At 40.7% G+C, this 15,982-nt stretch overlaps 1 protein-coding gene across 1 annotated transcript in view; it reads right to left on the minus strand.

Annotated features, from left to right (window-relative positions):
* Positions 1–15,982, minus strand: part of ABCC3 (ATP binding cassette subfamily C member 3) — a 47,226-nt gene that overhangs the window by 15,982 nt on the left and 15,262 nt on the right. The window contains exons 5-14 of the mRNA XM_014878179.2: positions 14,753–14,878; positions 13,888–13,949; positions 12,622–12,753; positions 8,368–8,586; positions 5,912–6,089; positions 5,005–5,166; positions 3,920–4,012; positions 2,412–2,615; positions 1,044–1,190; positions 564–651 (exon numbers count right to left, since the gene is read on the minus strand). Coding sequence (XP_014733665.1) covers positions 564–651; positions 1,044–1,190; positions 2,412–2,615; positions 3,920–4,012; positions 5,005–5,166; positions 5,912–6,089; positions 8,368–8,586; positions 12,622–12,753; positions 13,888–13,949; positions 14,753–14,878 — 1,411 coding nt within the window. The remainder of the gene's footprint in view (positions 1–563; positions 652–1,043; positions 1,191–2,411; positions 2,616–3,919; positions 4,013–5,004; positions 5,167–5,911; positions 6,090–8,367; positions 8,587–12,621; positions 12,754–13,887; positions 13,950–14,752; positions 14,879–15,982) is intronic.

Below are 15,982 nucleotides of genomic sequence, written 5' to 3' on the forward strand. Positions count from 1 at the left end.
TGAAAAGATGCTTCACCCTGCCTTGGTGGGGCTGCTCCCAACATGTGCTGCTCAGCATCACCACAAATTTACTTCACAAACTCCTTTCAGATCAGTAGGAGATCACTGCATGCTGTTGACTTTGATGTATCAGATTAACTCTGACACTCTGCAGCTTTTTGCTTGCCACACCTGGCTCGCTCAATTGTTTGGGGATATTGTTTGGAACAGAAGTAATCAAAACTGTTCACAAAGTTCTTGAGCATTTGTGCAGTGTGAAAGGTTTGAACAAGTCTTGCTGTCCTCAGCCAGTGGATGCACTCCATATTCAGTGCTGTTAGCATCTGGTACATTGCAGATGCAAACTCAGGCCCAACCAGCTCTAAAATAGGGCCAGAAACTTCTCTGATTTCCACATAGCCTGAACACCAACCACTTTTCAGAGCAGCAGCTTCTTTCCTTTTTTTTTTTTAACCCAAGATTACCATTGTTGTGTTCTTTTTCCGTTTTTTCATAGCTCAACCAGTCCAAAAGAGATATGTCTGCTGCATTTGCATAGTTTATAAAAATAACAACATCTTTACCTGGTGCAATTGCTTTTGTTTCCACACAATTTGGATCAAGTTCATCATGACTCAGGAATTGCTGAATTCTCTTTAGGGAAACGCTTGCCTAAGAAAAGAATGTGGCATTATTTCATCATTCTTTTAATGAGGACTTAGTGCTCTTACTACTAAAAAAGAAAGCATGCACAGTGCCTTGAGCTTCCCCCCATGGGCTTCCTGAACAGTGCATCATTTTTCCCCTGCAATGAGCCTTGGGCTGAGATTCAAGCTTTTAACTGTGAAATTTCTCACACCAAGCTGAGTTTACTCGAGCAAAGCAAAATTCACACAGACAGGCTCACTCAGAAGATGTCAGGCTTTCCAATGCAGGACAGCAGGAAAGAAAGGATATTAAAAGGAAAACCAGCTAACAGGCAGATACAAGGGATGTCTGCATTCCAGAAATCAAGGATTTCTGTTCAATTTTTCAGAATAACCTGTGCCTCAGCCCCTCCTTACCTGTGCCATGTTGCTAATGACTTGTGGTAACATACTGAGGGGAAACTTCAAGATATTGAACAAGGACAGGGAGACAAAAGCCTTTTCTGCATCCAGGATATTCTCCTCATCCACAGAGACATACACAGAAAATGTTGTCAGTGCTACCTGAAAGCCAGAAAGGGAGTTTAGTGAGAGATGTCTGGTATATTCTGACATTTTAAAAGCACTCAATCCTGACAGGCATCTTGGAAATAAAAGTATCAACCACAAAACTGGGAAATTTTCTTGTTTCTGACCTTTTCAACAAGCTTTAAGAATGACAAGTCCTAAGGACAAGTTGGTATAGAAAAAGGGCACACAGAGTAAAAGAACTTTCAGGTTTCTAGTGGCTACATTCAGTTGAACTAAGAGGTTCGAGAGGTGAACTATAGGATTTGGGTAAATAAAAAGGAAAAGCTGTTATTGGGTCATGGTTTCTCCCAGCTCCACCCAAGCAAATTTTCCCAATGTAAACTGCAGGCTAATCAAATGAGATTCTATCTTATCTTCTCTAATCAACAGAGAAGGAAATGAAATCCATGTTATTTGCTGGTTTGCTGTGTGACAGGGCCATCCACTGAGGAAGGACCATCCTGGGCAGCAAACTCCCAGCGAGCAGCAACAGGAATGTGCACAGAAGGAGGTGCAGGGACTTTAAGGAACCACAAAAGGGGCAGAAGCTCCAGTTCAGATAATTTCTGCAGGGCTGGGCCTTAGGTCTCGAGAAAAGCTGGCTGGAAATGGTTCTGACTGTGGACTTATCTGAATGCTTTTATTCACCAAAACCCTCTCTGCAAAATGGATCACAGTCCAGTGAAGTGGAAAATAGAGGAAAAGACAAAATTGAGGAAAAAGCATTTCAGAGTTGGCAACATTATTATTTGGGCTTTAGTTTTCACATTAAATCAATCTATTTTTTGAGTTGTAGAATAATTTAGTAACTCCCTCCCTCAATGAAACAAGAAGAGCACTGTAACATGAAGGTAGAAATGAGAGCTAAAGACAGACATTGTCCTGACTGACTCAATTAAAGTTTCTTTTGCTATTCACAGATCTCTCTGAGGTTTCAAATTTTAGTTTCAATTTGTTATGGGAAGTACTTTGAAGTGGTTGGAAATTCTCCTGTGACAGCTATTCCCAGCTTCCACTGGCATGCTTTATCAGAAAATACTTTAATACCGATTAACACAAGGGCTCTCGAGAACAGGGAACTGTATCAAAGCATGTGAATAATTTCTTCAAAAACTTTACATTTTATTCCTATGTACATTATCAAGCAGAAAGCCTCACATTTATCCTTCAAGGGTGCACTTGCACAGCTTAGAGAGCCATGCAAATTTAATTTACCAGGAAGGGAGCGCAGATCCAGGCAAAGGTGGACAAAGAGTGGAGGTAGGCAGATTTTTTCAAAATTCTCAGCTCATTCTTCCGTATCTCCAGGACCTTTTCTGAAAAGGATGGCTCCCAGGCATAGAGCTTCAGCACCTTGATGCCACCCAGGATCTCGTTCATCAGTTTAATGCGGGAGTCCTTGTACCGCATCTGCTCCACCTGGGTGAGCGGGGAACACAGGAGACACAGTCAGGGCTGCAGCACAGCTCTGGTGTCTCACAGCTGTGGGGGCCCTCAGGCTGCTTCTGAAGACGATGCAAAAGGTAATTACACAAGGCCAGACTGTTATCAGCTTATTGTGCAAGCTGAAGTCTGCCTCCAAAGACAGGAGAAATCAAAGGAAATGCCTGGAAAGCAGAGCACGAAAGCTTTCCACTCATTTTCACTCTTAAGAGCTACGTTTTAAAATCATCTTAAAGAAAGATTCAGCTTTACTTCACAAAAATACTAACCTACCATTTCCTTTGATTTCTTCAGATTTTTTTTCTTCCTTGTTTGCACAGTTTTATTTCTTATCCCTTGAACATTGTGGCTACTCCTAGGGGTTTTCTTCCTTTGCATTAAAATACACTGCTTCATTCAGTTATTAAAATACAAAACCATCCCTGTTCAAATTTATAGACAAAATTCACATACATATGCACAGCAAGTTATGCAGCTCAGAGCATCTCAAATGGGCAAAGGAGAAAAAGGAATGTTACTATTTGACCTGTCAGCATCCAAGAGATGTAAAAAGCCTGTATGTCTCTTTAAGGCATACAATAATATCACTCTGTTACTAAGGCTGTGCTTAAATGTCATAATTTATATCTAACTCTTACCTTTTTTTACAGCAATAGATTGACTTTTAATTTCTTTTTAATCTTCCAAACGATCTGATAGGCTGCATAGCACAATTATTAGATTTTTTCTAACACAAAGCCAGAGGGCACTGTTATATTGGTATTTTTTCAGCTTTCCCTGACTAGAGACAACTAAGACTACAAAGAAAGGAATAAAAGATCATTCTGCCTTAAGATAATAAATGAAATTTGGCCCAGTTCAGTAGCAGTGAACATTAAACTGGCTTTTAGCATAAAACTCAAACTGTCAGGTTTTAGATGCCACCTCTGAAAACATTCATTTGCAGCTTAAAGAACAGCATTTATTTGCTTTTCTCTAGATACTCCTAGAGGAAGATACCAGGTGAAGGGATATGGAGACAAAGAAACCTCTTGCTAATCCCAAAAGCTGTTCCAGGGGTATGGAGAAGCCACTGGCTCCATGACATACCTTTCCCTTAAACTGCATTCAATCCACTATGGAAAAAGTATCTCAAATGATACAGTTATTAAATATAAAGTACATTCTTACTTATAAGTAAATTGTTGCAAATGGAATCTTATTAACAATCCCTGATGTCTTAATTTCTCATAGCACAGCTGCCAATCCATACAACATTACCTCCTCTGCTGGAATCTTACCTGGAATGCTCTGGTTTTTATTGCTATTGCAGAGTTAACTGGGATAAGTAAGACCATCACAGCAACTCCAGCCAGCACAGAAGGCCCTAAAATCTTGATTTAAAAAGAAAGAGTAATTGTTGTACCCGAGTGTTCCCTACAGTCAGCACTAAAACAACAGTAAGTGATAGAAACAGAAATCAGTGTTGACAAGTTGAACTTATCCCAGTGAAGTGTTGTGATTCCACAGAGCAACTGTGAAGAGGAGACAGAAAAACAGGACAGAAACCACTCTGAATAATAATTATAACAATAATAATAACCAATAACAACTGTTATTATTATTATTGTTGTTGTATTGGTGACAGGAATTTTTCTCCTGTTTTTTCTCTGACCAAGGGAGCTGTAATTACAGAATTAACCCAGTACTCTCAGTGTGAGTATAAGCATACAATCTGCTGCCTACCAGAGCTCAGCTTCCAGCAGAGCATTAACTCAAAGCTGCTGCAATTTAATGGCTTTTGACTCAAAATCAATATGGTTAAGTTGGTGCTACTGTTTTACGCAGTAAAAGACATTAATTGCACAGAAACAATCTGAAAACCAGTGCTCAAACTGAACCTGAAATAAACCTGAAACAATGTCACTGTAGCAAATGAAAAATTACAGTTATTCCAGGTGAGATTTGTTTCACATTTGCTTGCACAAAACTTCTTTATGTAGCAGGATATAATCTCTACAGATGACATTTCCTATGTCCAGGTTTTTGTTTGGTTTGGTTTCTAAACACTTCCCTTAAGCTCTCATTTGTATCAGCTACTGAGAAGAGTACAAGACTGAGCCCATCAGAGTGGAGTAAAGTCAGGGGAAAGACAAAGGAAATGTTCTGTTTCAAATGCCCATCTGGCCTATCAGCTGAACAAAATCATTAAGACACTAAGTGAGGGTGTACAGCAGTAAAAGCTATTTTACTACAGGACAGAATAATTATAGTTTGTAAAAAACGCAGTGGAGGGTCAAATTGAAAAAATTTAAAAAAAAGGAAAAAGAAAAAGCCTGCACATCATTTAGATGAATTGTGAATAAAATTGTGACCATGTCTGTACCTTCCAGAGGAAATACAAAGCTAGAAGTATCTGGAGTGGTGCAGACCACAACATGTTCAGGAAAGTCATCAGGTCCATGAAACGCTGGGCATCCACTGACATCAGGTTGACAATTTCTCCAACAGTAGATGAGCGCTTTGCAGAGTTTGTGATGGCTAAGGACTGACAAGGCAGAGAGCTTCAGTGCATTCAGTCTTGTTATACATGGAGAACAAATCCTCAATTATTAGAAAATGACACTGTCCAAGAATATGCTGCTCCAAAAAGAACAAAATAATTCACCTACATCAATTCCTGATGTCCAAGGAACAAGAGCTCATGAAATGGTTTTGCTTATGAGCATCTCCAGCCCAAGCAGGATGCAGCACTCTGAAGAAAACCTTGTTGGGTCTAATCCACTCATAGCATCAACATGCTCCTCTCCTGGATCTCTCTCTTCCAAACTATGGAATGGTTTGGGTGGGAAGGAACTTTAAAGTTCCAACCCCTCTGCCACGGACAGGGACACCTTCCACTGTCCCAGGCTGGTCCAAGGCCCATCCAACCTGGCCTTGGACACCTCCAGGGATCCAGGGGCAGCCCCAGCTACTCTGGGCACCCTGTGCCAGCCCTGCCCACCCTCACATGGAAGAATTTCTTCCTTACATCTAATCTAAGTCTCTCCTCTTTCAGCATTTAAAGTGAACCAGTATTGGCATGTCTAGAACCAGAACACCCATATTACAGAACTGATCAGTGGAAAATTCTGTAAGGTGTGAAAGAGGTACTCCTAAAAACTCACCAAACCTCCAATCTTTTATATTCCAGGAGACTACTCCTCTCCAACATGCCTAACCATCCCTAAATATGAGGACTGAGCACACTTGTCTGGATGGTGTTCCAGCCCACAGAATGTTTGCAGCCTTACCTTTCTGTATATCACCCCAGTGATCCCAGTCCTCAGCCTCATCCCAGTAACAAAGCAGTACTGGAAGTGCTGATGAAGGATGAGTGTCTGCAGCACAGCACAGATAAGCATCAGAGCTGCAATCAAAAATCCCCACCAGGCTGGGGCGTCTTTGTTCTTAATGAAGCCGATTAATACACTGTTTGTCAGCAGAGAAGGGAAGGAAAAGGGAAAAAGAAACAAAAATTTAGAAACCATGCAGGAAATTTAATGGGACATAACACAGCTTCTCCCAACTTCAGCATCCTGCCACATCCCCTCCCTAAACACAAAAAGCAAACAGCTCTCCAGGACACAGGCTGAGTTATGATTTCAGTCCAACAACACTGCAAAGATCCAACAGCAAAACCTGCAGCTCTGCCAGTGAGAAAGTCCATTTGTAAATGAGCCTGAAAATGAAATATTAAGAGAAGCTCTTGGCTTCCCCTGAGATTCAGGGTTTAAACACACAGTGCACTGTCTGAGCTCTGTTGGGCAGCCCCCAGGGCGAGAGGTGAATGATAGGACAGAGTTAGGCAGTGCAGCAGAGCAGGCAAAACCAGCTCCTTACCCAAATCCTCTCCAAGCAGCCTCAGTGCTTCTGCCTGGGGTGTTTTCCCACAAAAAAAAAAAAGCTAAATGAAAAGGCATCCTTCTGGATGGATGCATAGAGTCCTCACTCCTGCCTTTTTTTTTTTTTTTTGTGAAATGGTACCATTAAGCTGGCTATAGCATCTTTTATAGATAAGCCCTTTCTTACTCCTCACAGCTGCTCTCATTGCCAGAGCTGCACACTGACACACAGCAAACAAGCAGAGTCACACATGGCAATGTCCAGTGCTCTCAAAAATCACATTTGTGATTTCAGCCTCCTGACCAGAATACTGAACTGTCAAAATATAGGAGAAACAGACATTTGGCTCCATGGATCAAAAAATCAACAGGAGAAAAATGGATCTGGAAACTACAAATCAGGCAACCAAAGCTTTGTAGTAGAAGCAGGAGGTTGCTACATCTTTCTTCTTTCAGTCTAGAAAAATCTTATTTCTGCACTGCTCCATTCATTCATGCTGCAAAAGGGAACAGCTTCAGGAAAACCTCTTCTGGTAGTCCCAGGGATTCACCAATATTTTAGAAGCACAAAACTATTTCACATGCAGTCTGCCAGACAGCCATGGCTTTTCCATGTTCCTTTACCATCAGAAGGGCATTTTCCCAGACTGCAGGAATTTAAACTTGAGAAGAAATTCACCATAATACGCCTTGAGATATCACTGAAACATATTCAGGAATTCATGCAAATTTGAGAAATTCCCAGAATAGATTACACTTAATGTGTTCTCAGGAGGCAGCCAGCAGCCTCCTCTTCAGCAGGAGCTCTGGGAGAAAGACAGACTGTCAGCTATTAAATGTCACCATGCTCGGTCACAACCTCTTCTTAGCAAATTTCTGGGTATATCACAAACCACCCACAGAACAAGATGATCTCAGAACACAGGTTATTTTAAGAGACACTCAAATAGGAGAAGAGTCTTCTCTTCTCCCTTTCCCTACATCCACCTGTGACCTCCACCCAAGCTCCATTCCATTCTCATGCACTAACAGGACTATGTGCCTTTCCATTAATAATTGTTAGGTAGAAATGCTGGTAATTCCACTATTGCTTTCTTCCTAGTTAATGATTATCTGGAGAATTTCTCACTTTAAGAACAATACCAATAGAGAAAAAATGTGAGGATTGTACTAATTCCTTTATAGATTGGGCTGAGCAACTGGAGATGGGAGGTAGACGTGTTCCTCATACAAAGAGGATTTGAGGACAGACCACTTCTCTCATGACCTCTTTGTCTGGTTTTTTTTTGATAGAACCATAATTCTTTCACACATAAATTCACTGCAACTGTGCCTCTCACATTCTCATTGCTGAACACAACTAAGAGCACATGAACTCATCTGAATGGTCCAAAACCTTTCCCAGATGACAGCAGCATGGCCACAGGACCACATACTGGAGCACCACACAACATCTGCACATCAAGTCACACCACAGCTGTGACCACCATCCTCACATGAGGATATCAGATGTCCAGGGACCAGCAGATCCAGCCAGCAGTGCTTCACTTTGATTTCACAGCTAATCCATTGGAAATGGGGAGAAATTGCTTTGGACTGAATCACAGAACATCAGGTAATTTGTAATTCAGAGCTGCCCACTAGTGATGGGAGATTTACAAATGGAGCATTTCAGCTTGTCCAATTTACAGCTGAGTCCACACCAAAGAATTCGTGTCTCAGGCAGTGCAGGGAGAAGGTGAGGGAGCACACACACGTGGCACTGTGAGGGAAACTAACTCTGCATTTCCAAAACAAAATGCCCTGTGCCAAGCCAAGCCTCCACAGGGAGTGCACATAGAAAACTCCTCACAGAGTAAACCAACCTTAACAGCTGAGGGTTGACAAAAGAGAGTAGGTCTTGTATCAGCTTGAAGAAGGAGCCAATTAAGAAGTATGGCCGAAAGGTCCTCAGCAAAGCCTTCAGAAATGAAGGTTTCCTATTGTGCTTTTTGTCTCTGATCAGGACTTCTGCTTCCTCTGGGCCACCACCAACATGATTCAGCACAAGGTTTGATTTCTTCATGTATGACACATCCTCTTTCCTAGGGAAACAAAACAAGTGAGACAACTGGCAAGGAGAATGGCACTGCCCGTGTGAACAGCACTGCAGGAACAGCCCAAAGTCTGCACCCTCCTCTGCTCTGCTCCTGACCAACAGCAAGACTTCAGCACCATCAAGGTGTGCTCTTGTGCAACTGAGTCTTGTTCTCTTTTCTTTTTTTCTTCAGTACTTACAGGGTGCAATCCACAGGCCAGAAAATCAATCACCATGGGATGAGAATGTGGCCCAAAGGAGGAGGAGAGGAAGGCTGGACTTCCTTACAGGACAGACTTGACTTTGGATCTCCAGTTTCTTGTACAGGAATCCTCAGGGAAGTGCTATGGACATCCCACACAAGGCTCCCTCACCTACTCCTTCTGAGCCTGTGCTGTTCCATCAGTAGCTGTGCTAAACCTTTACCCTTATTGATCATTCAGCTGCTTCCAGAGCAGCAGGATGAATCCCCCTGGGGAGACAGGCATTGCAGCAGCACAGCACTCTCAAAATACAAAGATTTGCATTCCTGGGAACTTGAAATTGAGTACAAACCACAGCACCTTCAAAGCTGGGCCATCCCCAAGATCTGGACCACAGCTGTCCAGATTCTTCCAGGACAAAAACCTTGGGTTTAGGTATTTAAATTTTATTCAGTTGGCAATTAAGGCATGTACACTCTGTTAGTCTGCAACCATTTTGTTAACCATTGGACTCAATAATCACAGTGGGGTTTTTTTTCCAACCTTAATGATTTCAGGATTCTAGGATTCCTTTTGTACTTTTTGCCTCTTTCCCTCTGCCAAATAAGCCAACAAAAGTGTCTCTTCCACATAGTCTTTTAGACTGACTGATGAAAAATGGGCCCAACATGTCCAAACTGCCCTCCAGGCCTCCAGGTAGGTTTTGCAGAAGCGCCTTTGGGCTTTAGGTGCCTGATTTCTATTGCCCATCAACAAAGACTATGCTCTGGGAAATTATTTCCTCCATGAATTGGTCTCAAACATCAGCCAGGCAACTTTTCTACCAGAAAATATCAAATTACTGCTGTTTCCTGGGGGCTATGGGACTAGAGAAAAATTCCCTGAATGTTAGACAGGAAAGTAAAGTCCAGGTGAAACAGGGAGAAGGAAATTAATCTGAGACACATAAGCTTTACAAGAAAAAACAGATGGAAAAGACACCCTAGAAACAGTGAATACTTACCAGAAGGCATTTGAAAAGTAACTTGTAAGTACTACCAAGTGAGGTTGAATTTATGATTTTTCATAAAGACTGTGCAGATTTTTTGGAGCTGGCTAGCTGCAGAGTCAAATAATTCCAACAGCCTGCAAAGCATTCACTGTGATCACTGTGGCTAATAGTCCACATGTAGAAACTTGTCCACATCCTTTCAGAAAAAGCCATTTGCAAATCCCAATGTCTTTGCAATAAAGCTTGAGGGAAGGGGGAGAACCTAAACCAGACAATTTAATTTTTCCCCCCAGACAAGAACAGTGCTGTCTTTGTGTTCCAGATCAAACCTGGAGAGTTTATGAGCAAAGCCTTGTTTTTCTGGCAACCAGACTGTTAAACTCATTGAAGGATTTGAAGAAACAAGACTACATGCCCCTGACTTTGTGCCATTAAAATGTTTATTACACTGAGCTAATAGCAAAGCAATGGTTCTCTTGCAGCTAAGAGTCCCAAAGGGAGAAAATGCACTTTTAGTGTTTACTACCTGTAGTTAGATGAGGTCAGGTTTTTAGCAGTGTGTGGGACTGCTCACACCCAGCTTTTAATCAAAGCAAAGAGCATGTGTCTGGTTGCCATTATTTATAGCAGGGCAGATAATAGGTACTGATTTATCTCATGGGAAAACACTTGATTTCTCACTGGTGCTGGCAAGGCCCTGCATCTTCAATGTGTCTTCATAAGGACAGTCTCTAAAATGAGAAGCTAACTGAAAATGAGGGCAAATGCATTCCAGCTCTCTCTTCTCCAACCAGCACAGCCCTAACTTTCTCAGAAGAAACTGCACTTATCAATAAAGTGAATGAGTAGAAATTTCAGCCACATAAGCAAAGAGAGCAAAGCAAAGGAAAAATACTCTGTGTGCTTTATTATCCATAGAAACATTTTAAATCCATCTGATCTCTCCTGCAACTCACTAGAAACAAATGAATTTTTAGCGATTATTTAACAGTAACTCACAAGACAGCTGTGAAGCAAAAAAGGTTTGGGAACAACAGAAATGTGATAATCATTACTACAAAATAAGTTTAAAGCTTTAGCCATGTCAGACCTGCAACTGATTAAGTTTTTAAAAATAAATTACTGCTATGTACACTACAAATACTTTTCATCACACTTTCAACATGTGTACAAATTGACACAGCATTTTAATGTCATAAAAGCTTGCTCAGAGCAAATTTAATGAGAGTTAAAAGGAAAAAAAAAAGTATTTACAATGTCTCACAAGCAACTACCACTAATGTTATTTGACAGGAAGGAATAGAGAATATCTACTTATAATTGAAGAATAAGCAGAGCTTTTAGAGTTCCACGAAACCCAGCAATTTGGAGTACAGTGATTTCCTTTGTTTTTGCTCTTTTCCCCATCTTAGAATCATTAATACAGTTGCCACAAAATTTTACCTGAGCTAAATATGACTCATAATTTATGGCTAAATTCATTGCCAGCTGGCCCCAGTTTATGGGAATAGTTTCCAAAATGCAATGAATCCCCTGACAAAACTCCAGGCACAGTTTCTGGTTTCCCAGTAAAAGTCTTCTTGGACCCCATACACTCCTGCACGAGGCTGAGCTCTTACTGTAAAACACCCTGAGGGAGTAAGATTTCTGCCTGTGCAAAAAGACCAGAACCCAGACAATGCACATTATTCGACACTATAAAAATAGAGACATTAAGACAATGAAAAATTTAAAAAAAAGCCAAATAGTAGAACCATAACACATCCATGCAGAGCACTAGTGGACAGCTGCTGGTGTTAGTGCTGGAAATATTTCAAATTTTAGCTGCAAAGTGGAATTCTCCACATCATATTTAGCCTTGCCAAGAAAATTACAATTCTCTCCTAATATTATCAAATAATAGGGTCTTTCCAATTTGGCAAAGACATGCACAAAAGAGAACAGAGGAAAGCATCCACATGAAGAAGAAATCTCCACAATGAAAGGAAATGGAAGCAGAGGCCTCCTCCTTATTGACATTTTTAATTTGAAACACACCATTTTCAAATCTATTTACTTGGAAACATTTTGGACACCAAACAGTGGGAGAAGGAAATAAGAGTTGCACAATAGGTAATTTTTAAAGATTAGATTAGGGCAGAACATGCAATAAGAAGGAAATCCTCTCAAGCAGGGGTATAACTGTATGCAAGTTCTGACCCTTATCCCATTTCCATAAGACACCAGGACAATTTTGCTGCCAGTTTTCAAGGCAACAGCAGCAGGGTCTCAGCAATAGAGTGGGATGTATCTTCCCCTCCTGCCTTTCACATGTTTTGAGTTCCTTATCTTTACTACTGGGAAGTGAAGACTTGCTCACTGCTGAGAGCCTTAAGGCTAAAAATAATGCCTTAAAAAAACCTACAAAACTCATGATGGAGATGATGAGAAATTCCTTTTGGTTTCTGTGCCCAGAAGCTGTGCTCCAACATGCCTGGGAGGGATGCAACGATGCAGTCAGACAGCTGCCAGCTCGGTGGTGAAAAGTTGTTCATTTTCTACAACTCAACCAACTCAACAGCCTCACTTCACACATCTCCAGCCCCTTCCCCACATGGGAAGTGACACCACCTGCCCATGCAGATTTTAGGCACCTAAAAAGTGTGTTGGTGGCACACGGGCCCCACAGGGCTCCTGCTTGCCTCTGCCCAGACACATTAAAATAAGAAAGTTTGACTAATAATGAGTGAAGAACAGAAAGGTTGAAGTGGTGGGTGCATTTTTAGCTGGCTCATTTTCATGGATGAGCAACTTGTGAGTGTTGAAAGGACTCAACCTCTCAAGTTTGCAGACTTGTTCGTGCACTTACTGTTTGCACTCTGCTTTCTCTCTGTCCCACTCTTTACTCAGTTGTTGCACGATAGAATTTGAAGTGTCTTCTTTGTTCAGCGACCACAAATCCTTGTCTTCGAGAGGCCTTTTGTACCCTTGAATTGCCATGCTGCACATATGGAGAAAAACAGTCCAATTCAGCATGGGAAACAGTACTTAGAGAATTGCCAGTAACTCTAGGACTATTAAGCTAACAAAAGCAAGAAGATACTCCACAGAAAGGGAGATGGGAGAATAATTATCACCCTTTGTTCTTTTTATTGATGTTTGTAATTAAGGAAAGGACATGATGTATTTCTAATTATATGCATTTTATTGAAAACACCACATCAGAAAAAAAAAAGAACAATAAAAACCAACTACTAGAAGCATTTGGATGAAATTGTGGTGTTAAATGGAAACAGTGAAGCTTTAGAAGTGAAAATAATAAAGTCGGTCTGGAATAACTGTCAGAGGTGAACAAAATGCAAAAGTGGAGCTCACTGGAGTTAAAGATCAGATTTTCCTGACAACTACAGTTCCTCAGCTGTAAGGGGAATTTTGTCAAGGGATACAAACATCCTAGCTGCCAAGAATCTTACTGGGGAAGCTGAACATTCTGGAAGTTTAGAAAGTTCTCATCCTCTCACTAAAAAGAACTTTATAGGGCTGTTACCAGGACAATAAAGTTACATGGGTGGAAGAATGAAGATCTCAACCACTGTGAAAAAAACTGGGTCTTAACACAACCTTTGGTAGCTGTTCCACTTCTTAACCATGGAGCAGCAGGCCCAATCCCAAATTTGCATCTTTGATACACATATCTTTTGTCTGTGGCCTCAGCTCGTGGCAATCATTGATACACACAGCCCTTCCCTTTTGCACAGAAAATGTCCTTGTAAGGATCATTCACCCATGAACCTCAACAGGAAATAAAATGCACCCTCATGTGGGTGAAAGGCTGCCACAGTTTATCTTGTGGAGCACGGAGCTGGATCTCAGCTCAGGTTATATTCCTGCAGGTGCTGAGCACAGCCAGGCTGCACATCCTATTTGTCATGACACTGCCATACTGTGCAGAGAAAAGGGTTTGGGCTATGTGTTTCTAAAAAGGCTCCAAGTGCTGACAGCAGTGTGGATGAAAGAGCATCCAACATCAGCTACTCCCAGCAGGAAAATCTCTGTACTGCTCACTCTGTGCAACACAGATCACAAGCAGGTTTGGGGTTTGTCAGCTGCCCAACAGCTTGAAGAGAAAACTCACCTTGTAAACCACCAAAATGTCAATCTTGACAGGAACCCTGAATTTAACTCTGGACATGGATTCTATAATGAATTTATGGGGGGAAAAAACCGAAAATAAATAAAGCAAGACATTTATAATTACTTTAATATGACAACAGTCTATTTTGATAATTTTTGGCTTCTTATATGGTATATTACATGTATGTATCTATGTCCTAATGAGACATAAAATTGATTTCTTTCATTTCCCATGTCACACTGAAGTCCTTTTATATCTAAGAATGGCTTCATATACTGCCTTTAAATCACACCTATAATGTGAAATGTCATTCCACAGTTTCTGAGATGTTCATTTTAGGACATGAGCTCAACTTCTCTCTCAGCTTGGTTCAAGCATAAATCCAATTATAGGGACTATTTTTGAATTGGAGAAGAAATTTAACCTGTGACACCTCTAATATCTTCTGTTATTAATTTTTTTTCCATATCTGTTCTCAACACATATAGAACTCATTTATTAAGACAAACCTCATGGACTTTCACTAACTCGAGATGAATGTTAAGCAAGTAGAGCACCATATCCTCAAAAAACTCTCTTGAAATAATTATTATTACACTTCAGTGCTCATAAATATAATTTACACTGCTGTGAAGCAGCAAGCAGGAGAGCTGCTTTCACTACACAGCTTCAAGCCATTTCTGATGACACAGATAATGGAAAAAGACTCCAAACCCCAGCATTACTCTCCATACCCAGTGTTTTGTAAGAGGGTCACTAAGTAATGCCATCTCTATGAAAATCCAAGGCTGCTTTCAATGCCAAGTACTCTCAAAACACCATATAGTCTGTAAAATCCAATTAAAGCAAAGAGAAAAATACTTACAGCATCTGTATTAACAGGGGAAAAAAACGGAGGCTTCTCTTTAAAACATGAAAGTATGAACTCAATGATTATCAAAGCAAAGTAGATGTAAAATGTGGTAAACCTGAACCTTTCATTTACATGGCCCTAGAGGGAAAAGAAACACTGTAAATGATTGTTTTATTGTACTTCCAAGCTCCCCATACTCTCTCTCCTTTTTTTCACTGCTTCTTTTGGCAATTCCTTTCTTCCTCTACAGTTGAATACTGCAAAGCAGTTCCCAGCAGGAATTATCTCACAAAAGTATGCTTGTACTCTGATAAGTGCCTCAGAACATGCTTATTTCCAAGCTTTTCATTAAATCATGTCAAGTTCAAAGTGCTTATACATCTTCACTGCATGCAGACACCCCCTGGAATCAGGTCTACATAACATCCTTTTAAATCACCTCTATCATGTCTTAAGCACAGGAATTGTCAACCCAGATCAGAGAACATCCTTTTACTTTAATATCTTGTCACTGACAAGCAGTGAGTGCTAAATACTTTCAGAAGAAGCTGCAGAAAAAAAACCACTGCATTGCATAATAAGAGTTCCATCTGCTCTAGAGATATTTCCTTTCCTAATCGTGAGTCTGCAATTTACCTAAAACTTCTTGCTGTGAGGGTATGTCCTTTATGCAGCTCTTTCATGCCCTAATGCCATTCTGAACGTTCTCATTGTGAATGTTCTCACTGTGCATTTAAACTGTTTAAACCTTAAGGGCAAGAGAAGGAATATTTGGTTCTGAGCAGTCACAGGAGGAGAAATGTTACCCAGACTTGTTCTAAGGCTCTGCACCCACAATTTCAAGATGATTAGGGATTCAAACATTGTTAGTCCAATATTTTCACTTATTAAAGCTGCCCCTAAGTGGTGTTTGAAATGGTCTCACTAGATTGCAGCTATTATCTGACCAAGTTCTGCCCAGGCTCTCAGTTAAGGTTTAATTCAATCTCTGCTGGAATATTTACAACAGCCTGCTACAGGAAAATCCTTGCTAACAGGATAATGCTGCTAATATTACAAAGAAGCAAGAATGAAAACAAGAAATCACCAAACAGAATCAACACTGATTTCACTGAAGAGAAGCAATCATCTTAATGTTTTCCAACCACTCTCCTTCTTTCCCAGGCTTTGATGATCTAATCACTGGAGCAATCTGCCTTGCCCTACTTAGTGAAATTTGTTTCTGTGAAAAACTCAGCAAGT

This window comes from Sturnus vulgaris, chromosome 20, assembly GCF_052056855.1.
Source record: "Sturnus vulgaris isolate bStuVul1 chromosome 20, bStuVul1.hap1, whole genome shotgun sequence".
In the NCBI taxonomy this organism is placed as follows: Eukaryota; Metazoa; Chordata; class Aves; order Passeriformes; family Sturnidae; genus Sturnus; species Sturnus vulgaris.